The sequence below is a fragment of the Arachis ipaensis genome, chromosome B4 (genome assembly GCF_059453495.1).
Source record: "Arachis ipaensis isolate K30076 ecotype BB chromosome B4, ASM5945349v1, whole genome shotgun sequence".
Lineage (NCBI taxonomy): Eukaryota > Viridiplantae > Streptophyta > Magnoliopsida > Fabales > Fabaceae > Arachis > Arachis ipaensis.
In genome coordinates, this window is record NC_142439.1 from 125,958,735 (window position 1) to 125,986,193 (window position 27,459).

The 27,459-nt window shown below is 44.8% G+C and overlaps 4 protein-coding genes across 4 annotated transcripts; 3 read left to right on the forward strand and 1 right to left on the reverse strand.

Annotated features, from left to right (window-relative positions):
• The first annotated feature begins 1,738 nt into the window (after nucleotides 1-1,738).
• Nucleotides 1,739-3,317, forward strand: LOC148569113 (sucrose transport protein SUC1-like). The gene is made up of 3 exons (XM_088484896.1): nucleotides 1,739-1,874; nucleotides 2,008-2,127; nucleotides 2,506-3,317. Exons 1-3 carry the CDS (start codon nucleotides 1,739-1,741, stop codon nucleotides 3,315-3,317), a joined length of 1,068 nt encoding a protein of 355 aa, XP_088341022.1.
• Nucleotides 3,318-5,253: 1,936 nt separating this feature from the next.
• LOC148569114 (sucrose transport protein SUC1-like) lies at nucleotides 5,254-5,856 on the reverse strand. The gene has a single exon (XM_088484897.1). It carries the CDS (start codon nucleotides 5,854-5,856, stop codon nucleotides 5,254-5,256), a length of 603 nt encoding a protein of 200 aa, XP_088341023.1.
• Nucleotides 5,857-14,568: 8,712 nt separating this feature from the next.
• Nucleotides 14,569-15,066, forward strand: LOC107636980 (putative sucrose transport protein SUC6). The gene has a single exon (XM_016340444.1). It carries the CDS (start codon nucleotides 14,569-14,571, stop codon nucleotides 15,064-15,066), a length of 498 nt encoding a protein of 165 aa, XP_016195930.1.
• An 812-nt stretch (nucleotides 15,067-15,878) lies between these two features.
• LOC107636981 (sucrose transport protein SUC1-like) lies at nucleotides 15,879-17,204 on the forward strand. Its single transcript, XM_016340445.1, has 2 exons — nucleotides 15,879-15,972; nucleotides 16,357-17,204. Exons 1-2 carry the CDS (start codon nucleotides 15,879-15,881, stop codon nucleotides 17,202-17,204), a joined length of 942 nt encoding a protein of 313 aa, XP_016195931.1.
• Nucleotides 17,205-27,459: the final 10,255 nt, after the last annotated feature.

Below are 27,459 nucleotides of genomic sequence, written 5' to 3' on the forward strand. Positions count from 1 at the left end.
GGACGTCGTTGACAAGGTGAATCTGACAGCGATGGTGGCCACCAAAATAAGCTTCCACACTGAGATTGGCTCCGCCAGTGTGGAGCCTGATTCTGTCGGTGAACTCACGGCTATCGAAGAAGAAGGTATGTAACTGCGGACAAAGACGAGAGTTTGGAGGGAGGTATAAGGTATCAGGCACAAAGAGGAAGGAATTAGAAAGTGGGCACAAAGAGGAACAGCTTTGGAGGGAGGTAGTCCTCTGCTGGTCAAGAGGTAGGTTAAAATAAATCATCGTCACCTTCTTTTTCTTCAATCAAAGCTTTAGTTTAACAAACTGTTATTTTAACCCACCTCTTGTCCAGCCAAGGACTACCTCCCTCCAAAGCTTCTCCTCTTTGTGCCCACTTTCGAATACCTTCCTCTTTGTGCTCGATACCTTCTACCTCCCTCCAAATTCTCTTCTTTGTGCCAGTTAAATACCTTCTTCTTTGATAGCTAAGAGTTCACTGAGTTCACCGACAGAATCAAGCTCCACACCGGCGTAGCCAATCTCAATGTGGAAGCTGGTTTTGGTGGCCTCCATTGCTGTCGGGATCCACCTTGTCAACGCTGTCTAGATAGCATGGCTAATACCAATCTATGTGGAGTTCGGAATAATGGAAAAATGGACCTCTTTGGTGTGGCTCGTCGGCGCCGTTTCTAGCTCTATTTTCCATCCCTTACTTAGTTATTACAGCAACACCTGTAAACTCGGGTGGCGGCACCATCCTTTTATGTTTGCGGGTGCCGTTGGCGCCACCATATCTTTTTGAACAATTGGATTCTCCAAAGACATTGGGTACGCCTTTGGAGACAACCTCTCCGAGTATACTCAGTATCGCGCCTTAATCATTTTTGGGTTCGGATTGTAGATGTTGGAGATTTCGATCAACATGATCGATGCCGGCTGCAGAGACTTCCTTGATGATCTTGCCAGTAGAGACCAACCAAAGAACAGACTGGCATACCAGTTCTTCTCATTCATCATGGCAGTCAGAAATGAACTGGGTTACTTGGCCGCATTATTTAGTAGATTCGATGTTATGTTGGCATTCACCATGACCAAAGCACGTGATAGGTTCTGCGCAAATGCGAAAAGCATATCAATTTTCTCAATCATTCTTCTACCGTTATTGACGGCTCTATTCTGCTTCCAGAACAAAATAGCATTACCTGAGTAGGAGTCAAGTGTGAGGGAAGAGGAAGATGACAGATGCGCACTAGTTAAATACTTCCGAGAAATGTTTCGGACCATGAAGAGGCTGAATAACATGTTGGGTTTTATTCAGCCTCTTCATGGTCAGAAACATTTCTCGAAAGTATTTAACTAGTGCGCATCTGTCATCATCCTCTTCTCTCTCACTTGACTCCTCCTCAGGTAATGCTGGATTTTTCAAGACGCAAAACACAACCACAACCGTCAATAACGGTAGAAGAAGGATTGAGAAAATTGATATGCTTTTCATATTTGCGCGGAACCTATGACATGCTTTTGTCACGGTGAATGCCAACAAAACATCAAATCTGATATAAAGGTGGCCAAGTAACCCAATTTATTTCTAACTGCCACGAAGAATGAGAAGAATTGGTATGCCAGTCTGATCTTTGGTTGGTCTCTGCTGGCAAGATCATCCAGGAAGTCTCTGCAGCGGGCATCGATCATGTTGATCGAAATCTCCAACATCTATAATCCGATCCTAAAAATGATTAAGGCGCGATGCTGAGTATACTCGAAGAGGTTTTCTCCAAAGGCGTACCCAATGTCTTTGGCGAATCCAATAGTAAAAAAAGCTATGGTGGCGCCAACGGCACCTGCAAACATAAAAGGACGGTGCCGCCACCCGAGTTTACAGGTGTTGCTGTAATAACTAAGTAAGGGATGGAACTCAGAGATAGAAACGGTGCCGATGAGCCACACCAAAGAGGTCCATTTATCCGGTATTCCGAACTCCACAAAGATTGGTATTAGCTATGCTATCTGGACAGCGTTGACAAGGTGGATCCCAACAGCGATGGAGGCCACCAAAACATACTTCCACACTGAGATTGGCTCCGCCGGTGTGGAGCCTGATTCTGTCGGTGAACTCATGGCTATCGAAGAAGAAGGTATGTAACTGCGCACAAAGAGGAGAGTTTGGAGGGAGGTAGAAGGTATCAGGCACAAAGAGGAAGGTATTAGAAAGTGGGCACAAAGACGAGCAGCTTTGGAGAGAGGTAGTCCTCTGCTAGTCAAGAGGTGGGTTAAAATAAATCATCATCACCTTCTTTTTCTTCCACCAAAGCTTTAGTTTAACAAACTCTTATTTTAACTCACCTCTTGTCCAGCCAAGGACTACCTCCCTGAAAAGCTTCTCCTCTTTCTGCCCACTTTCGAATACCTTCCTCATTGTTCCCGATACCTTATACCTCCCTCCAAACTCTCTTTTTTGTGCCCAGTAACATACCTTCAGTTTTAAGCCAAGAGTTCACCAAATTCACCGACAGAATCAGGCTCCACACCGGTGGAGCCAATCTCAGTATGGAAGCTGGTTTTGGTGGCCTCCATCGCTGTCGGGATCCACCTTGTCAACGCTGTCCAGATAGCAAGGCTAATACCAATATATGTGGAGTTCGGAATACCAGATAAATGGACTTATTTAGTGTGGCTCGTCGGTGCCGTTTCTAGCTCTGTTTTCCATCCCTTACTTAGTTATTACAGCAACACCTGTAAACTCGGGTGGCGGCACCATCCTTTTATGTTTGTGGGTGCCGTTGGCGCCACCATACCTTTTTGGACAATTGGATTCGCCAAAGACATTGGGTATGCCTTTGGAGACAACCTCTCCGAGTATACTCAGTATCGCGCCTTAATCATTTTTGGGATCGAATTGTGGATGTTGGAGATTTCGATCAACATGATCGATGCCCGCTGCAGAGACTTCCTTGGTGATCTTGCCAGCAGAGACCAACCAAAGAACAGACTGGCATACCGGTTCTTCTCATTCATCATGGCAGTTAGAAATGAACTGGGTTACTTGGCCGCATTATTTAGTAGATTCGATGTTATGTTGGCATTCACCATGACAAAAGCATGTGATAGGTTCTGTGCAAATGCGAAAAGCATATCAATTTTCTCAATCTTTCTTCTACCGTTATTGACGGCTGTGGCTCTATTCTGCGTCCAGAACAAGATAGCATTACCTGAGGAGGAGTCAAGTGTGAGGGAAGAGGAAGATGACAGATGCCCACTAGTTAAATGCTTCCGAGAAATGTTTCGGACCATGAAGAGGCTGAATAACACGTTGGGTTTTATTTAGCCTCTTTATGGTCCGAAACATTTCTCGGAAGCATTTAACTAGTGCGCATCTGTCATCATCCTTTTCTCTCTCACTTGACTCCTCCTCAGGTAATGCTGGCTTTTTCTGGACGCAGAACACAGCCACAGCCGTCAATAACGGTAGAAGAAAGATTGAGAAAATTGATATGCTTTTCATATTTGCGCAGAACCTATCACAAGCTTTTGTCACGGTGAATGCCAACAAAACATCGAATCTGCTAAATAAGGTGGCCAAGTAACCCAGTTCGTTTATGACTGCCATGAAGAATGAGAAGAATTGGTATGCCAGTCTGATCTTTGGTTGGTCTCTGCTGGCAAGATCATCCAGGAAGTCTCTGCACCGGACATCGATCATGTTGATCGAAATTTCCAACATCTATAATCCGATCCCAAAAATGATTAAGGCGCGATGCTGAGTATACTCGGAGAGGTTGTCTCCAAAGGCGTACCCAATGTCTTTGGCGAATCCAATAGTAAAAAAAGCTATGGTGGCGCCAACGGCACCCGCAAACATAAAAGGACGGTGCCGCCACCCGAATTTACAGGTATTGCTGTAATAACTAAGTAAGGGATGGAACTCAGAGCTAGAAACGGCGCCGATGAGCCACACCAAAGAAGTCCATTTATCCGGTATTTCGAACTCCACAAAGATTGGTATTAGCTATGCTATCTGGACAATATTGACAAGGTGGATCCCGACAGTGATGGAGGCCACAAAAACAAGCTTCCACACTGAGATTGGCTCCACCGATATGGAGCTTGATTCTGTCGGTGAACTCATGGCTATCGAAGAAGAAGGTATGTAACTGCCCAGAAAGAAGAGATCTTGGAGGGAGGTAGAAGGTATCAGGCACAAAGAGGAAGGTATTAGAAAGTGGGCACAAAGACGAGCAGCTTTGGAGGGAGGTAGTCCTCTGCTAGTCAAGAGGTGGGTTAAAATAAATCATGACCTTCTTTTTCTTCAACCAAAGCTTTAGTTTCACAAACTCTTATTTTAACTCACCTCTTGTCCAGCCAAGGACTTCCTCCCTCCAAAGCTTCTCCTCTTTGTGCCCGCTTCCGAATACCTTCCTCTTTGTGCCCGATACCTTCTACCTCCCTCCAAACTCTCTTTTTTGTGCCCAGTAACATACCTTCACTTTTAAGCCAAGAGTTCACCGAGTTCACTGACAGAATCAGGCTCCACGCCGGTAGACCCAATCTTAGTATGAAAGCTGGTTTTGGTGTCCTCCATCGCTGTCGGGATCCACCTTGTCAACGCTGTCCAGATAGCATGGCTAATACCAATATATGTGGAGTTCGGAATACCGGATAAATGGACCTCTTTGGTGTGGCTCGTCGGTGCCGTTTCTAGCTCTGTTTTCCATCCCTTACTTAGTTATTACAGCAACACCTGTAAACTCAGGTGGCCGCACCATCCTTTTATGTTTGCGGGTGCCGTTGGCGCCACCATAGCTTTTTTGACAATTGGATTCGCCAAAGACATTGGGTACACCTTTTGAAACAACCTCTCCGAGTATATTCAGTATCGCGCCTTAATCATTTCTGGGATCAGATTGTGGATGTTGGAGATTTCGATCAACATGATCGATGTTCGCTGCAGAGACTTCCTTGATGATCTTGCTAGCAGAAACCAACCAAAGATCAGACTAGCAAACCCGTTCTTCTCATTCATCATGGCAGTCGAAAATGAACTGGGTTACTTGGCCGCCTTATTTAGTAGATTCGATGTTATGTTGGCATTCACCATGACAAAAGCATGTGATAGGTTCTGCGCAAATGCGAAAAACATATCAATTTTCTCAATCCTTCTTCTACCGTTATTGACGGCTGTGGCTTTATTCTACGTCCAGAACAAGCTAGCATTACCTGAGGAGGAGTCAAGTGTGAGGGAAGAGGAAAATGACTGATGCGCACTAGTTAAATGCTTTCGAGAAATGTTTCGGACCATGAAGAGGCTGAATAACATGTTGAGTTTTATTCAACCTCTTCATGGTCCGAAACATTTCTCGAAAGCATTTAACTAGTACGCATCTGTCATCATCCTCTTCTCTCTCACTTGACTCCTTCTCAGGAAATGCTGGCTTTTTCTGGACGCAGAACACAGCCACAGCCGTCAATAACGGTAGAAGAAGGACTGAAAAAATTGATATGCTTTTCACATTTGCGCATAACCTATCACATGCTTTTATCACGGTAAAAGCCAACAAAACATTGAATCTACTAAATAAGGCGCCCAAGTAACCCAGTTCATTTCTGACTGCCATGAAGAATGAGAAAAACTGGTATACCAGTTTGATCTTTGGTTGGTCTCTGCTGGCAAGATCATGCCGGAAGTCTCTGCAGCGGGCATCAATCATGTTAATCGAAATCTCCAACATCCATAATCCGATCCCAAAAATGATTAAGGGGCGATGCTGAGTATACTCGGAGAGGTTGTCTCCAAAGGCGTACCCAATGTCTTTGGCGAATCCAATTGTCAAAAAAGCTACGGTGGCCCCAACGACACCCGCAAACATAAAAGGACGGTGCCGCCACCCGAATTTACAGGTGTTACTGTAATAACTAAGTAAGGGATGGAGAACAGAGCTAGAAACGGCGCCGACGAGCCACAGCAAAGAGATCCATTTGTCCGGTATTCCGAACTCCACATAGATTGGTATTAGCTATGCTATCTAGACGTCGTTGACTAGGTGAATCCCGACAGCGATGTAGGCCACCAAAACAAGCTTCCACACTGAGATTGGCTCCGCCGGTGTGAAGCCTGATTCTGTCGGTGAACTCATGGCTATCGAAGAAGAAGGTATGTAACTGCGGACAAAGACGAGAGTTTGGAGGGAGGTAGAAGGTATCAAGCACAAAGAGGAAGGAATTAGAAAGTGGGCACAAAGAGGAGCAGCTTTGGAGGGAGGTAGTCCTCTACTGGTCAAGAGGTGGGTTAAAATAAATCATCATCACCTTCTTTTTCTTCAACCAAAGCTTTAGTTTAACAAACTGTTATTTTAACCCACCTCTTGTCCAGCCAAGGACTACCTCCCTCCAAAGCTTCTCCTCTTTGTGCCCACTTTCGAATACCTTCCTCTTTGCGCTCGATAACTTCTACCTCCCTCCAAACTCTCTTCTTTGTGCCCAGTTAAATACCTTCTTCTTTGATAGCTAAGAGTTCACCGACAGAATCAAGCTCTACACCGGCGTAGCCAATCTCAATGTGGAAGCTGGTTTTGGTGGCCTCCATTGCTGTCGGGATCCACCTTGTCAACGCTGTCTAGATAGCATGGCTAGTACCAATCTATGTGGAGTTCGGAATACCGGAAAAATGGACCTCTTTGGTGTGGCTCGTCGGCGCCGTTTCTAGCTCTATTTTCCATCACTTACTTAGTTATTACAGCAACACCTGTAAACTCGGGTGGCGGCACCATCCTTTTATGTTTGCGGGTGCCGTTTGCGCCACCATATCTTTTTGGACAATTGGATTCTTCAAAGACATTGGGTACGCCTTTGGAGACAACCTCTCCGAGTATACTCAGTATCGCGCCTTAATCATTTTTGGGATCGGATTGTGGATGTTGGAGATTTCGATAACATGATCGATGCCGGCTGCAGAGACTTACTTGATGATCTTGCCAGCAGAGACTAACCAAAGAACAGACTGGCATACCAGTTCTTCTCATTCATCATCGCAGTCGGAAATGAACTGGGTTACTTGGCCGCATTATTTAGTAGATTCGATGTTATGTTGGCATTCACCATGACAAAAGCATGTTATAGGTTCTGCGCAAATGCGAAAAGCATATCAATTTTCTCAATCCTTCTTCTACCGTTATTGATGGCTGTGGCTCTGTTCTGCGTCCAGAATAAGATAGCATTACCTGAGGAGGAGTCAAGTGTGAGGGAAGAGGAAGATGACAGATGCGCAATAGTTAAATGCTTCCGAGAAATGTTTCGGACCATGAAGAGGCTGAATAACATGTTGGGTTTTATTCAGACTCTTCATGGTCCGAAACATTTCTCGAAAGCATTTAACTAGTGCGCATCTGTCATCATCCTCTTCTCTCTCACTTGACTACTCCTTAGGTAATGCTGGCTGTTTCTAGACGCAAAACACATCCACAGCCGTCAATAACGGTAGAAGAAGGATTGAGAAAATTGTTATGCTTTTCATATTTGCGCAGAACCTATCACATGCTTTTGTCACGGTGAATGCCAACAAAACATCGAATCTGCTAAATAAGGTGGCCAAGTAACCCATTTCGTTTCTGACTGCCATGAAGAATGAGAAGAATTGGTATGTCAGTTTGATCTTTGGTTGGTCTCTGCTGGCAAGATCATCCAGGAAGTCTCTGCAGCGGGCATCGATCATCTTGGTCGAAATTTCCAACATCTATAATCCGATCCCAAAAATGATTAAGGCGCGATGCTGAGTATACTCGGAGAGGTTGTCTCCAAAAGCGTACCCAATGTCTTTGGCGAATCCAATAGTAAAAAAAACTATGGTAGCGCCAACGGCACCCGCAAACATAAAAGGACGGTGCCGCCACCCGAGTCTACAGGTGTTGCTGTAATAACTAAGTAACGGATGGAACTCAGAGCTAGAAACGGCTTCGATGAGCCACACCAAAGAGGTCCATTTATCCGGTATTCTGAACTCCACAAAGATTGGTATTACCTATGCTATCTGGACAGCGTTGACAAGGTGGATCCCGACAACGATGGAGGCCACCAAAACTAGCTTCCACACTGAGATTGGCTCCGCCGGTGTGGAGCCTGATTCTGTCGGTGAACTCAGAGCTATTGAAGAAGAAGGTATGTAACTACGCACAAAGAAAAAAGTTTGGAGGGAGGTAGAAGGTATCAGGCACAAAGAGGAAGGTATTAGAAATTGGGCACAAAGACGAGCAGCTTTGGAGGGAGGTAGTCCTCTGCTAGTCAAGAGGTGGGTTATAATAAATCATCATCACCTTCTTTTTCTTCAACCAAAGCTTTATTTTAACAAACTCTTATTTTAACCCACCTCTTGTCCAGCCAAGGACTACCTCCCTCCAAAGCTTCTCCTCTTTGTGTCCACTTTTGAATACCTTCCTCTTTGTGCCCGATACCTTCTATCTCCCTCCAAACTCTCTTCTTTGTGCCCAGTTACATACATTCTTCTTTGATAGCTAAGAGTTCACCGACATAATCAAGCTCCACACTGGCGTAGCCAATCTCAACGTGGAAGCTGGTTTTGGTGGCCTCCATCGCTGTCGGAATCCACCTTGTCAACGCTGTCCAGATAGCATGGCTAATACCAATCTATGTGGAGTTCGGAATATCGGATAAATGGACCTCTTTGGTGTGGCTCGTCGGCGCCGTTTCTAGCTCTGTTTTTCATCCCTTACTTAGTTATTACAGCAACATCTGTAAACTCGGGTGGTGGCATCATCCTTTTATGTTTGCGGGTGCCGTTGGCGCCACCATATCTTTTTGGACAATTGGATTCGCCAAAGACATTAGGTACGCCTTTGGAAACAACCTCTGCGAGTATACTCAGTATCGCGCCTTAATCATTTTTGGGATCGGATTGTGGATGTTAGAGATTTTAATCAAAATGATCGATGCCCGCTACAGAGACCTCCATGATGATCTTGCCAGCAGAGACCAACCAAAGAACAGACTGGCATACCAGTTCTTCTCATTCATCACGGCAGTCAGAAATAAACTGGGTTAATTGGCCGCATTATTTAGCAGATTCGATGTTATGTTGGCATTCACCATGACAAAAGCATGTGATAGGTTCTGAGCAAATGCGAAAAGCATATCAATTTTCTCAATCCTTCTTCTACCGTTATTGACGGCTGTGGCTCTGTTCTGCGTCCAGAACAAGATAGCATTACCTGAGGAGGAGTCAAGTGTGAGGGAAGAGGAAGATTACAGATGCGCAATAGTTAAATGCTTCCGAGAAATGTTTCGGACCATGAAGAGGCTGAATAACATTCTGGGTTTTATTCAGACTCTTCATGGTCCGAAACATTTCTCGAAAGCATTTAACTAGTGCGCATCTGTCATCATCCTCTTCTCTCTCACTTGACTCCTCCTCAGGAAATGCTGACTTTTTCTGGACGCAGAACACAGCCACAGTCATCAATAATGGTAGAAGAAGGATTGAGAAAATTGATATGCTTTTCATATTTGCGCAGAACCTATCACATGCTTTTGTCACAGTGAATGCCAAAAAAACATCGAATCTGCTAAATAAGGTAGCCAAGTAACCCAGTTCGTTTCTGACTGCCATGAAGAATGAGAATAATTGGTATGCCAGTCTGATCTTTGGTTGGTCTCTGCTGGAAAGATCATCCAGGAAGTCTCTGCAGCGGGCCTCGATCATGTTGATCGAAATCTCCAACATCTATAATCCGATCCCAAAAATGATTAAGGCTCGATGCTGAGTATACTCGAAGAGGTTGTCTCCAAAGGCGTGCCCAATGTCTTTAGCGAATCCAGTAGGAAAAAAAGCTATGGTGGCGCCAACGGCACCCGCAAACATAAAAGGACGGTGCCGCCACCCGAGTTTACAGGTGTTGCTGTAATAACTAAGTAAGGGATGGAACTCAGAGCTAGAAATGGCACAGATGAGCCACACCAAAGAGATCCATTTATCCGGTATTCTGAACTCCACAAAGATTGGTATTAGCTATGCTATCTGGACAGCATTGACAAGGTGGATCCCGATAGCGATGGAGGCCACCAAAACAAGCTTTCATATTGAGATTGGCTCCGCCGGTGTGGAGCCTGATTCTGTCGGTGAACTCAGGGCTATCGAAGAAGAAGGTATGTAACTGCGCACAAAGAAGAGAGTTTGGAGGGAGGTAGAAGGTATCAGGCACCAAGAGGAAGGTATTAGAAAGTGGGCACAAAGAGGAGCAGCTTTGGAGGGAGGTAGTCCTCTGATGGTCAAGAGGTGGGTTAAAATAAATCATCATCACCTTCATTTTCTTCAACCAAAGCTTTAGTTAAACAAACTCTTATTTTAACCCACCTCTTGTCCAGACAAGGACTACCTCCCTCCAAAGCTTCTCCTCTTTGTGCCCATTTTCGAATACCTTCCTCTTTGTGTCCGATACCTTCTACCTCCCGCCAAACTCTCTTTTTTGTGCCCAGTAATATACCTTCACTTTTAAGCCAAGAGTTCACCGAGTTCACTGACAGAATCAGGCACCACACCGGCGGAGCCAATCTCAGTATGGAAGCTGGTTTTGGTGACCTCCATCGCTGTCGGGATCCACCTTGTCAACGCTGTCCAGATAGCAAGGATAATACCAAAATATGTGGAGTTCGGAATACCAGATAAATGGACTTATTTGGTGTGGCTCGTCGGTGCCGTTTCTAGCTCTGTTTTCCATCCCTTACTTAGTTATTACAGCAACACCTGTAAACTCGGGTGGCGGCACCATCCTTTTATGTTTGCGGGTGCCGTTGGCGCCACCATAGCTTTTTTGACAATTGAATTTGCCAAAGACATTGGGTACACCTTTGGAGACAACCTTTTCGAGTATACTCAGTATCGTGGCTTAATCATTTTTGGGATCGGATTGTAGATGTTGGAGATTTCAATCAACATGATCGATGTCCGCTGCAGCGACTTCCTTGATGATCTTGCCAGCAGAAACTAGCCAAAGATCAGACTGACATACTAGTTCTTCTCATTCATCATGGCAGTCGGAAATGAACTGGGTTACTTGGCTGCATTATTTAGTAGATTCTATGTTATGTTGGCATTCACCATGATAAAAGCATGTGATAGGTTCTGCGCAAATGCAAAAAACATATCAATTTTCTCAATCCTTCTACTGTTATTGACGGCTGTGGCTCTATTCTACGTCCAGAACAAGCTAGCATTACCTAAGGAGGAGTCAAGTGTGAGGGAAGATGAAGATGACAGATGGGCACTAGTTAAATGCTTCCGAGAAATGTTTTGGACCATGAAGAGGCTGAATAACATGTTGGGTTTTATTCAACCTCTTCATGGTCCGAAACATTTATCGAAAGCATTTAACGAGTACGCATCTGTCATCATCCTGATCTCTTTTACTTGACTCCTCCTCAGGAAATGCTGGCTTTTTCTGGACGCAGAACACAACCACAGCCGTCAATAACGGTAGAAGAAGTATTGAGAAAATTGATATGCTTTTCATATTTGCGCAGAACCTATCACATGCTTTTGTCACGGTAAATGCCAACAAAGCATCGAATCTACTAAATAGCGCGCCCAATTAATCCAGTTCGTTTCTGACTGCCATGAAGAATGAGAAAAACTGGTATGCCAGTCTGATCTTTGGTTAGTTTTTGCTGGCAAGATCATGCCGGAAGTCTCTACAGCGGGCATCGATCATGTTGATCAAAATCTCCAACATCCATAATCCGATCCCAAAAATGATTAAGGTGCGATGCTGAGTATACTCGGAGAGGTTGTCTCCAAAGGCGTAGCCAATGTCATTGGCGAACCCAATTGTAAAAAAAGCTACGGTGGCCCCAACGACACCCGCAAATATAAAAGGACGGTGCCTCCACCCGAGTTTACAGGTGTTACTGTAATAACTAAGTAAGGGATGGAAAACAGAGCTAGAAACAGTGCCGACGAGCCACACCAAAGAAATCCATTTATCCGGTATTCCGAACTCCACATAGATCTGTATTAGCTATGCTATCTGGACATCGTTGACAAGGTGAATCCCGACAGCGATGGAGGCCCCCAAAACAAGCTTCCACACTGAGATTGGCTCCACCGGTGTGGAGCCTGATTCTGTCGGTGAACTCATGGCTATTGAAGAAGAAGGTATGTAACTGCGCACAAAGAAGAGAGTTTGGAGGGAGGTAGAAGGTATCAGGCACAAAGAGGAAGGTATTAGAAAATGGGCAAAAAGAGGAGCAGCTTTGGAGGGAGGTAGTCCTCTGATGGTCAAGAGGTGGGTTAAAATAAATCATTACCACCTTCTTTTTCTTCAACCAAAGCTTTAGTTTAACAAACTCTTATTTTAACCCACCTCTAGTCCAGCCAAGGACTACCTCCCTCCAAAGCTTCTCCTCTTTGTGCCCACTTTCGAATACCTTCCTCTTTGTGCCCGATACCTTCTACCTCCCTCCAAACTCTCTTCTTTGTGCCCAGTTACGTACCTTCTTCTTTGATAGCTAAGAGTTCACCGAGTTCACCGACAGAATCAAGCTCCACACCGGCGTAGCCAATCTCAATGTGGAAGCTGGTTTTGGTGGCCTCCATTGCTGTCGGGATCCACCTTGTCAACGCTGTCTAGATAGCATGGCTAATACCAATCTATGTGGAGTTCGGAATACCGGATAAATGGACTTATTTGGTGTGGCTCGTCGGCGCCGTTTCTAGCTCTGTTTTCATTCCCTTAATTAGTTGTTACAGCAACACCTGTAAACTCGGGTGCCGGCACCATCCTTTTATGTTTGCGAGTGCCGTTGGAGCCACCATATCTTTTTGGACAATTGGATTCGCCAAAGACATTGGGTACGCCTTTGTAGACAACCTCTCCGAGTATACTCAGTATCATGCCTTAATCATTTTTGGGATCGGATTGTGGATGTTGGAGATTTCGATCAACATGATCGATGCCCGCTGTAGAGACTTCTTTGGTGATCTTGCCAGCAGAGACCAACCAAAGAACAGACTGGCATACCAGTTCTTCTCATTCATCATCGCAGCCGGAAATGAACTGGGTTACTTGTCCGCCTTATTTAGTAGATTCGATGTTATGTTGGCATTCACCATGACAAAAGCATGTGATAGGTTCTACGCAAATGCGAAAAGTATATCAATTTTCTCAATCCTTCTTCTGCCGTTATTGATGGCTGTGGCTCTGTTCTGCGTCCAGAACAAGATAGCATTACCTGAGGAGGAGTCAAGTGTGAGGGAAGAGGAAGATGACAGATGCGCACTAGTTAAATGCTTCCGAGAAATGTTTCGGACCATGAAGAGGCTGAATAACATGTTGGGTTTTATTCAGACTCTTCATGGTCCGAAACATTTCTCGAAAGCATTTAACTAGTGCGCATCTGTCATCATCCTCTTCTCTCTCACTTGACTACTTCTTAGGTAATGCTGGCTGTTTCTAGACGCAAAACACATCCACAGCCGTCAATAACGGTAGAAGAAGGATTGAGAAAATTGTTATGCTTTTCATATTTGCGCAAAACCTATCACATGCTTTTGTCCCGGTGAATGCCAACAAAACATCGAATCTGCTAAATAAGGTGGCCAAGTAACCCATTTCGTTTCTGACTGCCATGAAGAATGAGAAGAATTGGTATGTCAGTCTGATCTTTGGTTGGTCTCTGCTGGCAAGATCATCCAGGAAGTCTCTGCAGCAGGCATCGATAATCTTGAACGAAATCTCCAACATCTATAATCCGCTCCCAAAAATGATTAAGGCGCGATGCTGAGTATACTAGGAGAGGTTGTCTCCAAAAGCGTACCCAATGTCTTTGGCGAATCCAATAGTAAAAAAAACTATGGTGGCGCCAACGGCAGCCGCAAACATAAAAGGACGGTGCCACCACCCGAGTCTACAGGTGTTGCTGTAATAACTAAGTAAGGGATGGAACTCAGAGCTAGAAACGGCTTCGATGAGCCATACCAAAGAGGTCCATTTATCCGGTATTCTGAACTCCACAAAGATTGGTATTAGCTATGCTATCTGGACAGCGTTGACAAGGTGGATCCCGACAACGATGGAGGCCACCAAAACTAGCTTCCACACTGAGATTGGCTCCGCCGGTGTGGAGCCTGATTCTGTCGGTGAACTCAGGGCTATTGAAGAAGAAGGTTTGTAACTGCGCACAAAGAAAAAATTTTGGAGGGAGGTAGAAGGTATCAGGCACAAAGAGGAAGGTATTAGAAATTGGGCACAAAGATGAGCAGTTTTGGAGGGAGGTAGTCCTCTGCTAGTCAAGAGGTGGGTTAAAATAAATCATCATCACCTTCTTTTTCTTCAACCAAAGCTTTATTTTAACAAACTCTTATTTTAACCAACCTCTTGTCCAGCCAAGGACTACCTCCCTCCAAAGCTTCTCCTCTTTTTGTCCACTTTCGAATACCTTCCTCTTTGTGCCCGATACCTTCTATCTCCCTCCAGACTCTCTTCTTTGTGCCCAGTTACATACATTCTTCTTTGATAGCTAAGAGTTCATCGAGTTCACCGACATAATCAAGCTCCACACTGGCGTAGCCAATCTCAATGTGGAAGCTGGTTTTGGTGGCCTCCATCGCTGTCGGAATCCACCTTGTCAACGCTGTCCAGATAGCATGGCTAATACCAATCTATGTGGAGTTCGGAATATCGGATAAATGGACCTCTTTGGTGTGGCACGTCGGCGCCGTTTCTAGCTCTGTTTTTCATCCCTTCCTTAGTTATTACAGCAACACCTGTAAACTTGGGTGGCGGCATCATCCTTTTATGTTTGCGGGTGCCGTTGGCGCCACCATATCTTTTTGGACAATTGGATTCGCCAAAGACATTAGGTACGCCTTTGGAGACAACCTCTGCGAGTATACTCAGTATCGCGCCTTAATCATTTTTGGGATCGGATTGTGGATGTTGGAGATTTTGATCAAAATGATCGATGCTCGCTACAGAGACCTCCTTGATGATCTTGCCAGCAGAGACCAATCAAAGAACAGACTGGCATACCAGTTCTTCTCATTCATCATGGCAGTCAGAACTGAACTGGGTTAATTGGCCGCATTATTTAGCAGATTCGATGTTATGTTGGCATTCACCATGACAAAAGCATGTGATAGGTTCTGAGCAAATGCGAAAAGCATATCAATTTTCTCAATCCTTCTTCTACCGTTATTGACGGCTGTGGCTCTGTTCTTCATCCAGAACAAGATAGCATTAGCTGAGGAGGAGTCAAGTGTGAGGGAAGAGGAAGATGACAGATGCGCACTAGTTAAATGCTTCCGAGAAATGTTTCGGACCATGAAGATGCTGAATAACATGTTGGGTTTTACCTATCACATGCTTTTGTCACGGTGAATGCCAAAAAAACATCGAATCTGCTAAATAAGGTAGCCAAGTAACCCAGTTCGTTTCTGACTGCCATGAAGAATGAGAAGAATTGGTATGCCAGTCTGATCTTTGGTTGGTCTCTGCTGGAAAGATCAACCAGGAAGTCTCTGCAGCGGGCCTCGATCATGTTGATCGAAATCTCCAACATCTATAATCCGATCCCAAAAATGATTAAGGTGCGATGCTGAGTATACTCGGAGAGGTTGTCTCCAAAGGCGTACCCAATGTCTCTGGCGAATCCAATAGTAAAAAAAGCTATGGTGGTGCCAACGACACCCGTAAACATAAAAGGACGGTGCCGCCACCCGAATTTACAGGTGTTGCTGTAATAACTAAGTAAGGGATGGAACTCAGAGCTAGAAACGTCACCGATGAGCCACACCAAAGAGGTCCATTTATCCGGTATTCTGAAATCCACAAAGATTGGTATTAGCTATGCTATCTGGACAGCGTTGACAAGGTGGATCCCGATAGCGATGGAGGCCACCAAAATAAGCTTCCACACTGAGATTGGCTCCGCCGGTGTAGAGCCTGATTCTGTCAGTGAACTCATGGCTATCGAAGAAGAAGGTATGTAACTGCACACAAAGAAGAGAGTTTGGAGGGAGGTAGAATGTATCAGGCACAAAGAGGAAGGTATTAGAAAGTGGGGACAAAGACGAGCAGCTTTGGAGGGAGGTAGTCCTCTGCTAGTCAAGAGGTGGGTTAAAATAAATAATCCTCACATTCTTTTTCTTCAACCAAAGCTTTAGCTTAACAAACTCTTATTTTAACTCACCTCTTGTCCAGCCAAGGACTACCCCCCTCCAAAGCTTCTGCTCTTTGTGCCCACTTTCGAATACCTTCCTTTTTTTGCCCGATACCTTCTACCTCCCGCCAAACTCTCTTTTTTGTGCCCAGTAATATACCTTCACTTTTAAGCCAAGAGTTCACCGAGTTCACTGATAAAATCAGGCTCCACACTGGCGGAGCCAATCTCAGTATGGAAGCTAGTTTTGGTGGCCTCCATCACTGTTAGGATCCACCTTGTCAACGCTGTCCAGATAGCAAGACTAATACCAATATATGTGGAGTTCGGAATACCGGATAAATGGACCTCTTTGGTGTGGCTCGTCAGTGCCGTTTCTAGCTCTGTTTTCCATCCCTTTCTTAGTTATAACAACAACACCTGTAAACTCAAGTGGCGGCACCATCCTTTTATGTTTGCCGGTGCCGTTGGCGCCACCATAGCTTTTTTGACGATTGGATTCGCCAAAGACATTGGGTACACCTTTGGAGACAACCTTTTCGAGTATACTCAGTATCGCACCTTAATCATTTTTGGGATCGGATTGTGGATGTTGGAGATTTTGATCAACATGATCGATGTCCGCTGCAGAGACTTCCTTGATGATATTGCCTGCAGAAACCAACCAAAGATCAGACTAGCATACCAGTTCTTCTCATTAATCATGGCAGTCAGAAATGAACTGGGTTACTTGGCCGCATTATTTAGTAGATTCGATGTTATGTTGGCATTCACCTTGACAAAAGCATGTGATAGGTTCTGCGCAAATGCGAAAAATATATCAATTTTCTCAATCCTTCTTCTACCGTTATTGACGGCTGTGGCTCTATTCTACGTCCAGAACAAGCTAGCATTACCTGAGGAGGATTCAAGTATGAGGGAAGAGGAAGATGACAGATGCGGACTAGTTAAATGTTTCCGAAAAATGTTTCGGACCATGAAGAGCCTGAATAACATGTTGGGTTTTATTCAACCTCTTCATGGTACGAAACATTTCTCGAAAGCATTTAACTAGTGCGCATCTGTCATCATCCTCTTCTCTCTCACTTGACTCCTCCTCAGGTAATGCTGGCTTTTCTGGACGCAGAACACAGCCACAGTCGTCAATAACGGTAGAAGAAGGATTGAGAAAATTAATATACTTTTCATATTTGCGCAGAACCTATCACATGCTTTTGTCACGGTGAATGCCAACAAAACATCGAATCTGCTAAATAAGGTGGCCAAGTAACCCAGTTCGTTTCTGACTGCCATGAAGAATGAGAAGAATTGGTATGCCAGTCTGATCTTTGGTTGGTCTCTGCTGGCAAGATCATCCAGGAAGTCTCTGCAGCGGGCATTGTTCATACCCGGGGTCGAGCTGTCCGAACCAGGATGTTCAGTAGCGAAGCGACCGACCTGTTCAGGTCAAGCGGACCGACTTCTTTACGAAGAACTCGGCCAAATCGACAGCAAAGCCCAATAAAAGGGCCCAAATAGAGGAACACGACCCAGAATCCAAAGGCAATCCCAGCCTATAGAGATAAAGGCGGTTCTCTTGAAGATATGCTGTCTTCACTCAAGATAAGATAAGATAAGATAAGATAACTAACTTATCTTATCAGAAAGGTCAGCCCACGCTACTATAAATACACTGGAGCACCCAGGTATAACTCATACTCTGATTCTACATAAAAAACCTGCTTAATACCCGTGCTAACTTAAGCATCGGAGTCTCTTGCAGGTACCCCCTACCCTCTGGTGGCCAAGGATCAGCAGTGCAGCAAGTCCAACGAGTCGGACCCAACAGTTCCGGCCGTCATCAGCCAGCCGGACACGTCATCTCCAACCAATACAGAAGATCTCATCCGAGATCGACCTCCAGTTTCAGGTAACCCTCGGAACATTGGCGCCGTTGCCGGGGAACCTGGAAGTCATCCCAAAACCATGGCGGACGGCCATGACAACGACCACGATTCAAATCTGGAGAACAGAATGCCGCACAAGAACGCGGACACTACGCTAAAGGATACCCCGGAATCCAAGGGAGACAAAAACTCACCAAATCCGGGAGCCATGAAAGCACTCCCAGATCGTTTGAAGTAGCTAGAGAAAGAAACCCAGCAACAACGGGAAATCGGAAAAGATCTACAAAGAAAAGTACGGCGACGTCGAGAACTAGAAGAAAAACTACAGCAATTAGAAGCCGACCTCAAAACAAAAGCTCCTCGGACCACTCCTGAAGAAAAATCACGCAAAGAACATGACCCATTCACCAGGGAAATCATGAAGACCAAAATTCCAAAGGACTTCAAGCTTCTGGATATGGTTTTGTACGATGGCACTACAGATCCCAACCATCATCTTAGCAATTTCAGAAGCAGGATGTACCTTACTGATGCCTCGGATGCCGTTCGCTGCAAAGCTTTTCCAACAACTCTCACAAAAACGGCGATCAGATGGTTCGACAACTTACCTCCGAGGTCCATCTCAAACTTCGACGATCTGGCCAAAAAGTTTCTGGCCAGATTCTCCATCCAGAAGGATAAGGCCAAGCACGCACCCAGCTTACTAGGGATCAAGCAAGGAGATCGGGAAAGCCTCCGCAACTACATGGAAAGATTCAACAAAACATGCATGGACATACAAAGTTTACCAACAGAGGCCGCCATCATGGGGCTTATCAATGGCTTACGACCTTTCAGCCAATCCATATCAAAAAAGTATCCCGCCTCCTTAGACGAAGTACAGGAGCGAGCAGAAAAATACATCAACATGGAAGAGAACGCTCGGTTGGGAGAAACCTCAAAATCTGGAGCCTCCTACCGAGACAAAGACAAGGACTCCAAAAGAAAAGAAGATCGACAGGGTGAAAAAATCAAAAAGTACCACAACTACACTCCTCTCAAAGTATCCCTGGTCGACATATACAAAGAAGTTTGCCATACTGAGAAAATTCTCCCAGCGCGACCACTCAAAGGCAAAAGGGGAGGAGGAAATCGGAAGGAGTATTGTGACTACCATCGAGTTTGGGGACACTCTACCAACGAATGTTTCGATTTGAAAAACATCATAGAAAAATTGGTAAGAGAAGGAAAATTAGATCGATTTCTGGCCACCCGGGATGATGACCAAAGAAAAAGACGGAGAGACGAAGATGATGGACGAACTGAACGGTCACCTCGGACACCAGAAAGACACGTCCACATGATACATGGCGGATTCGCAGGAGGCGGGATCTCCAAATCATCCCGAAAGAGATACCTTAAAGAAGTATACCACGTTGAGGGAAAGGAGGACGCATCCGACATCCCGGCGATAACATTCACTAAAGAAGACGCATCCGGCATCATCCCGGGACACGACAACCCCATGGTCATCACAATTATACTGGCAAACGCCAATTTATACCGCACACTAGTAGACCAAGGGAGTTCTGCCGATATCTTATTCAAAACAGCCTTCGACAAACTCGGCTTAGACAAAAGGGAACTAAGAGCATACCCGAACAATTTGTTTGGACTAGGAGACACTCCGATACAACCGTTGGGATACGTATCGCTACACACTACTTTTGGAAAGGGGAACCAATCTAGGACCCTCAAAATAGACTACATTGTGGTCGACGTAAGTTCAGCCTATAATGCTCTCATAGGACGGACAACACTCAATCAACTCGGCGCAATAGTCTCAACTCCACATCTATGCATGAAATTCCCAACTACAGAGGGGATAGCCACGGTAAAGGCAGATCAGAAGATGGCACGTCACTGTTATAACGAGAGCTTAAACCTCAAAGGCAGAGGAGACGAGTTTCATACAATTGAGCTTGGCGGAGCTCAGCGTCGAGAAGAACTCCGTCCGCACCCAGAAGGTGAGGTAGAGAAGGTCCAGATTGGAGACACCGCAGATAAAACGACTAATATCGGTACGGTCCTAAGAGGAGACTCAAAGGACTCACTGATACGATTCCTGCGAGATAATGTCGATCTCTTCGCATGGAAAGCCGCAGACATGCCAGGCATAGACTCCAAGTTAATGTGCCACAAGTTAGCAGTCTATCCAAGATCTCGGCCGGTGCAGCAGAAACGAAGAAAACTCAGACCAGAACGATCCCGAGCTGTGGAAGAACAAGTACAAGCGTTATTGGAAGCAGAATTCATAAGAGAAGTCAAGTATCCACTATGGCTAGCCAACATCGTTTTGGTGAAAAAGTCAAACGGGAAGTGGCGCATGTGTACCGATTACACTGATCTCAACAAAGCCTGCCCAAAAGATCCATATCCACTCCCAAGTATTGACGCTCTGGTAGATGCTTCCTCTGGATATAGATACCTCTCGTTTATGGAAGCCTATTCGGGATACAACCAAATCCCCATGTATCCACCAGATCAAGAAAAAACGTCGTTCTTAACACCAAAGGCGAACTACTGCTACATCGTGATGCCTTTCGGCCTCAAGAACGCAGGAGCTACTTATCAAAGGCTAATGAATAAAGTCTTCTCAGATCACATCGGGAAAATCATGGAAGTCTATGTGGACGACATGTTGATAAAAATACAGAACGAAAATACATTATTGTCCGACCTGTCCCAAGTATTCGACACTATAAGAAAGCATGACATGCGACTCAACCCCGCAAAATGCACCTTCGCAGTTGAAGCAGGCAAATTCTTGGGTTTCATGCTCACACAAAGGGGAATTGAAGCAAATCCAGACAAATGTCAAGCTATACTCAACATGAAGAGCCCAACCTGTGTCAAAGAGGTACAGCAACTCAACGGGAGATTGGCCGCCCTATCCCGATTTTTAGCAGGAGCTGCGATAAGATCTCTCCCCTTCTATGCTACTTTAAGAAAGGGAAAACAGTTCGAATGGACGACAGAATGTGAACAAGATTTCCAAGACTTCAAGGAGTTCTTAGGACGGCCACCTATCCTATCTCGACCACAAGAAGGAGAACCACTTATATTATATCTCGCAGTAGGAAGCCGGGCGATAGCCTCAGCACTAGTCAGAGAAGACGAAAATGGGCAACAACCCGTCTACTTCATTAGCAAAACACTACAGGGATCCGAGCTGAACTACCAGAAAATAAAAAATTTGCCTATACTCTCATCCTAACATCTCGACGACTCCGCCCATACTTTCAGGCTCATACCATTAAGGTTAGAACTAACCAGCCCATAAAAGGAATACTGCAAAAAACAGATTTAGCAGGGAGAATTCTACAATGGGCAGTCGAGTTATCAGAGTTTGACCTCCAATATGAAGCTCGGACGGCCATCAAATCACAGTATCTGGCCGACTTCATCGCAGAATTCACAGATACCCCGGAAACTCCCGAAGAATGGAATCTCTACGTGGACGGTTCCTCAAATAAAACTGGAAGTGGCGCAGACGTGATAATAGAAAGCAACCAAGGAACCCAAGTTGAGCTTTCCCTCAAGTTCAGGTTCCCGGCCTCCAATAACCAAACGGAATATGAAGCACTATTAGCTGGTTTGAAGCTGGCTAAAGAGGTCGGAGCCCAAAAACTCAACATTTACAGCGATTCACAAGTGATCACATCACAAATAACAGGGAGCTACCAAGACAAAGACCCCACCATGAAAAAATATTTAGACAAAACCAAGGAGTTACTCGGACAAGTCGGGGAATATAAGATTTGCCACATACCCCGCGAACGAAATGCCCGAGCTGATGCACTCTCAAAACTAGCCAGCACCAAACCAGGGGACAACAATAGAAGCCTCATCCAGGAAATGTTGCAAAGCCCGTCAATCTCGGAAGAAGAACAAGTCCTGGCCATAACAAGTCAGGACCAAGGATGGATGACCCCCATAGTCAACTACCTCAAAGAAGGAACACTCCCCGCAGAAGAAAAGGAGGCAAAAAAGTTAAAAAGGGAGGCACAGTACTACACCATCATAAACAACATCCTGTACAAAAGAGGAATCTCAATACCCTTACTAAAATGCGTGCCGACCTCCAACACTAAGGAAGTGCTAGAAGAAATACATAGCGGCATTTGTGGCAATCATCTCGTAGCGCGAGCTCTCGCCAAAAAAGTACTCCGGGCAGGATTTTATTGGCCAACTCTACAGAAAGAAGCCACAGAATTTGTAAAGACATGTCCACCATGTCAAAAACATGCCAATTTTCACATCGCCCCACTAGAAGAGCTCATCAGCGTGACTTCACCTTGGCCATTTGCAAAATGGGGACTCGATCTTCTCGGCCCCTTCCCGCAGGGATCAGGACAAGTTAAATTTCTCATAGTGGGAGTAGATTACTTTACAAAGTGGATTGAGGCAGAGCCCCTAGCTAATGCCACCGCTCAAAGGAGTCGAAAATTCTTATATAGAAACATTGTCACGAGATTCGGGATTCCATATTCGATAACTACAGACAATGGCACTCAATTCACAGATGCAGGCTTCAGAAAACTAGTAGCCGACTTAAATATAAAGCACCAGTACACCTCCGTTGAGCATCCACAAGCCAATGGACAGGCCGAGGCGGCTAACAAAGTCATATTAGCTGGGCTAAAACGGAGATTACAAAATGCAAAGGGAGCCTGGGCAGAAGAGCTTCCACAGGTCCTATGGGCATATCGAACAACTCCACATTCCACCACGAAGGAATCCCCCTTCCGATTAGCATATGGAACGGAAGCGATGATTCCAGTAGAAATTGAGGAAGGATTGCCAAGAATAGTTCACTACAATGAAGGAGCAAACTCCCAACTTCAAAGAGAAGAGCTCGACTTGTTACCCGAAATCCAAGAAAGAGCTCGGATCAAGGAAGAAGCCCTAAAGCGCCGAATGGCTTCCAGATACAATCAAAAGGTAGTGCCGAGAAGTTTTGTGGAGAATGATCTTATCCTAATCCGAAATGATATCGGAACAACTCGACCGGGAGAAGGAAAGCTGGCCGCAAACTGGAAAGAACCCTATCAAGTTATAGAAGTACTTGGAAAGGGCTACTACAGAATGTCCGAACTCGACGGACGAGAGCTTCTCAGGTCATGGCACGCCTGCAACCTCAGAAGGTACTACAGTTAGAAAAGAGGATATAAAAGATCTCATCATTGGATGCACTCTTTTTCCTAAAAAGGTTTTTTAATGAGGCACCAAGTTGAGACTCAGACAATCTCATATGTATTTCTACTTTTTCTTTTAATAAAATATATTTGAGATATTCTACAAAGATTTCAAGACACATTAATCTGAAGCATTCATCGTCCGATTATAAAGCGACAGATCGGCAGAAAGTGAAAAATAATTTCACTGCACGATCACGGTAAAGACAAACCGTCCGATAAAGGTGAAAATGCGATTCACCCAAAGGACGATCTAGAGATGACAACCACTTTCTACAAATCGGCAAAGATGAACACAGGATAATGTAAGAAGTTATCGAAAGTGATCTAAAAAAGAACCTGACGAGGTCCTACGGATCACTAAAATAATAACTTTAAGACTGGCCGACGTTGAGAAGTCGGACCAAGTCAACCCGAGTTACAAGTAAACCCTGGAAAGAGGTCTGGCCAACCCTATTAAAGAGGATTACTTTAACTCATAAGGGCTCGACATGACAAAGTCAGCCCAAACTAAAAGTTATCAAAGTAGTCCCTGAAATAGATCTGACAAAGATCCAAGAAAGAGGACTACAAATAACTTAAAGGAGACCGATATAACCAAGTCGGACTCCTACTACTACTAAAAGTTATCAAAGTAGTCCCTGAAAGAGATCTGACAAAGATCCAAGAAAGAGGACTACAAATAACTTAAAGGAGACCGATATAACCAAGTCGGACTCCTACTACTACTAAAAGTTATCAAAGTAGTCCCTGAAAGAGATCTGACAAAGATCCAAGAAAGAGGACTACAAATAACTTAAAGGAGACCGATATAACCAAGTCGGACTCCTACTACTACTAAAAGTTATCAAAGTAGTCGCTGAAAGAGATCTGACAAAGATTCAAGAAAGAGGACTACAAATAACTTAAAGGAGATCGATATAACCAAGTCGGACTCCCACTACAAACAAGTTATCAAAATAGTTCCTGAAAGAGATCTGACAAAGATCCAGGAAAGGGATTACAAATATAACTTGGAAATGGACGGTGAAAACAACTCGGAGACCAACTTGAAGGAATCGGTTACGAATCGTCAGAAATAAAACAGAACGAGAACGAACCAAAAAAATTCTTAGTTAGACCTACCTAGCCACAACCACAAAGGATTCAAAATACAAAATACAAAAGCAATCCAAAAGAGGTTAAGCTGTAAGGTTTCAACATTCACAGAAAAAGAAATACCAAGTCAAGCACAAAGACAAAGTTATCATCCACAAGGTTAACAAGCCTCGGAGGCAACCAAAACCTACCGCAAAAAGTAGAGGCATGCTACCATTTGTTTTTATAAAAAACAAAAGTTGCTAGGCAAGCAACAAGAAAGTATCAGCAAAACATAAAGAGTTTTAAAAAGCCCACAAGCCGGGCCAACTACATGTCCAGAATAAAAATAAAAAGCTAAGAGTCAGAAGATTTTTTAGCAGCATCAGGCCGAGGAGACGGAGGCCGAGTCTGGAGAGGAACTGCATCTACAGTACCGTCATCCCGATTCAAAATCTGGCAGTCGGGATCAGAAACAGGAGGACCAACCTCGGCAGGGGCAGCAGAAGTCGACACCTTGGAAGAGGTTACAGGGGGAGGATCGACGTCATCCTCATCCTCGTCATCAGGGACAACCTTGCCATCCCTTACAACGTTCTCCAAGCTAAAGAGGCTCAGGTCAGCCTCGGGAGCAATAACCCGAACTTGTTCCTTCAGGTTCTCATAGGCAGCAGTTACACTGCCAACAAGGTGACCTTGGAGTTCGGAATAATTCTCCCGGGCATTCTCCAACTCTTCTCTTAGACGCAACACCTCCCGGTAAGACGTCAGATAACTATTCTTATGCCGCATAGCCGTGTCCTCGGCCAGTTTCAGAGAGCCAGCCAAGGAAGTAGAAATAGCCTTTTCATTTTCCAAATCTTTCTCCAACCTGGCCACCCTTACTTCAAGCTCCCCTTTCAAATCCTTCATCCGATCAAACTCCTGTTTGGCCTCCTCCATAAAAGCTTTAGTGGCATGGAGAGGAAGACTTTGAGCAGTCCGATAAAGGGCCGCCCCCATGTGTGCCAACTTGATACCACTCCGGGTGATATAATCAAAATGATGAAGAATCGACACGTCATCCATAGGAAGAACACCATAAGGGCCGATTTGTTGATCTACAAACTCAACTGCATCAAAGTCAGGAGCATCAAGGTTGAAAGGTTCAGTTGTTCTTTGCTTCTTACTAGCAGGGGGACCGGAAGCAGCAACGGAAGATTGGGGAGGATCGACCTGACGGACCCGAGGAGTAGGAATTGCTCTCCTCGGCCCGGGAGAACTCGGTATAGGAGGTTTAACCAGAGGCTGAGAAGACCCCTCTCCGGCCGCTTTGGCCGAGAGGTTTAGTGCTGCGGTCGCCTTCTTCGCCTTCTTATAGGCTCTCATAGAATCGTTATTCTTTGACATCTCTGAAAAACACAAAAAACAAAGACAAGTTACAACACAGGAGAAACAAAGCCCGGGAGCAAGTATAAAAACAAATCAGGCAATACCCAAAACAGCTCGAACCAAAGATGGATCACTCAAAAACCTCTTCGTATCCAGGTGGGGTGGCTTCCCCCACAAATCTTCAAGAACGACCACAAAGGCCCGCTCAACCTCACTAAGAATTTCCCACGTGTAACGTGGCACTCTTACATTCTTTTGCCACTCCAGAGGAAAAGCAGGTTCATCATTTTCATCAAGAAAAAAGGGGCGAACCCCCTCAATGGCACGGACTCGGAAGAAATAGTTCTTAAAATCTTTAAACGACTCATCATACATGGCAAAAACTTTATGCCCCTGGGCCGACCTGAAAGAAACCTAGGAAGCTTTCTTTTTGGAGGAACCCTCAGGTTTGGCCGAGACAAAAAGATAAAGGAAAAGAGTTTCAGAAGGTATTATATCCAACTCCTGACAAAGAAGTTGAAATATTTTGATAAAACCCCAGGAGTTTGGATGCAGCTGGGATGGGGCAATGTTGCAGGACCACAACAAATCAGTTTCAAAGGCAGTAAAAGGGAAAGTAACGTTCAATTGGCTGAAAAAGTATTCATAAGCATAGAAAGAGGGACGCTCCCCCTCGACGGAAGTCGGAAAACAAACTCTCTCATCAGAATCAGGAGCAACAAGCTCATAATCACCCTCGCAGGAACTGTTAGTACAAATCCTATGGCGCTTCCTCAGCTCTGTGCAAAATTCAGCATCCACAATAGAAACACACAACAAAACAAGGGAGTCCAGCCAATCGGACATCCCCTCGGGAACTCTGGAAGACATCTCTACAATGTTATTGCGAGAAGACATGAGGCCAACTAAATCCTACAAGTAAGAAAAGAAGAGGGGATTACTAAAAACATCTTGGACAAAGGAAAAAACAACTCAATACGATGCAGGAGATCACACAGAAAAGGAAAACCCCAAGACTCAAACCAAAATCTTGGGGCATCCTTTGGAGGCAATAATCAGGCAAAGTTTCTAGGAAAAATCTACAGATTGCACCCCGGCATCTCTCAGAAAGAAAACAAAAGAAAGCAAAAATGCAAAAAGGATCACCCTCATACAGTTTATCAGAAGAAAGCACTATTTCTACAGTTTAGTAAAAATAACCAAGCGGAAAGGCGCAAACTTTTTTCGAAATCAAGCAAAAAGCAAGCACCAACACCAAGCATACCAAACAAGAAATCATCAAAGACACCAGCCTTTTTTCCAGAATCAGACGCATTATCATCAAAAGCACAAACGAGAAACAACATGCAGAAGCCCTAAGCACATTAACGCAATAGGAAAGGCGAAAAAGATTCAGAGCACGCATTACGACTATAACTAGGCACAGTAGAAGCAGAAAGATCCAAACTTCCCTCAAAGCAAAATCGCAACTTAATCACAAAAGGCCAAAAGCAGCGAAAAAGAAAGAAAATGCGAATGGAACTCACCTGGAGAAGAGAAAAGCTTCAAAGGAAAGAAGGAGAGGTAAGTTGTCCCGAGAATCATCAAGCGACGCCGCCACGAAGGAAAAGAGGAAACGAAGGCGAAAAATAGAGAACAAGAAAAACGGAGGAAAATGGTGAAGAAGTTACAAAAGAGCAAAGAAGAGAAACCGTCTCTGAGCTTTCAAAAATCAAAATAAAGAGCCAAAGGAAAAACG

Coding starts and splice junctions, on each gene's coding strand:
- LOC148569113 (XM_088484896.1), top strand. CDS start 1,739: ATGCTGAGTATACTCGAAGAGGTTTTCTCCAAAGGCGTACCCAATGTC. Junction 1,875..2,007: donor GCCGCCACCCGAGTTTACAG/GTGTTGCTGTAA, acceptor CTATCTGGACAG/CGTTGACAAGGTGGATCCCA. Junction 2,128..2,505: donor CATGGCTATCGAAGAAGAAG/GTATGTAACTGC, acceptor ATTCACCGACAG/AATCAGGCTCCACACCGGTG.
- LOC148569114 (XM_088484897.1), bottom strand. CDS start 5,856: ATGTTTGCGGGTGTCGTTGGGGCCACCGTAGCTTTTTTGACAATTGGA.
- LOC107636980 (XM_016340444.1), top strand. CDS start 14,569: ATGTGGAAGCTGGTTTTGGTGGCCTCCATCGCTGTCGGAATCCACCTT.
- LOC107636981 (XM_016340445.1), top strand. CDS start 15,879: ATGGAGGCCACCAAAATAAGCTTCCACACTGAGATTGGCTCCGCCGGT. Junction 15,973..16,356: donor CATGGCTATCGAAGAAGAAG/GTATGTAACTGC, acceptor TGATAAAATCAG/GCTCCACACTGGCGGAGCCA.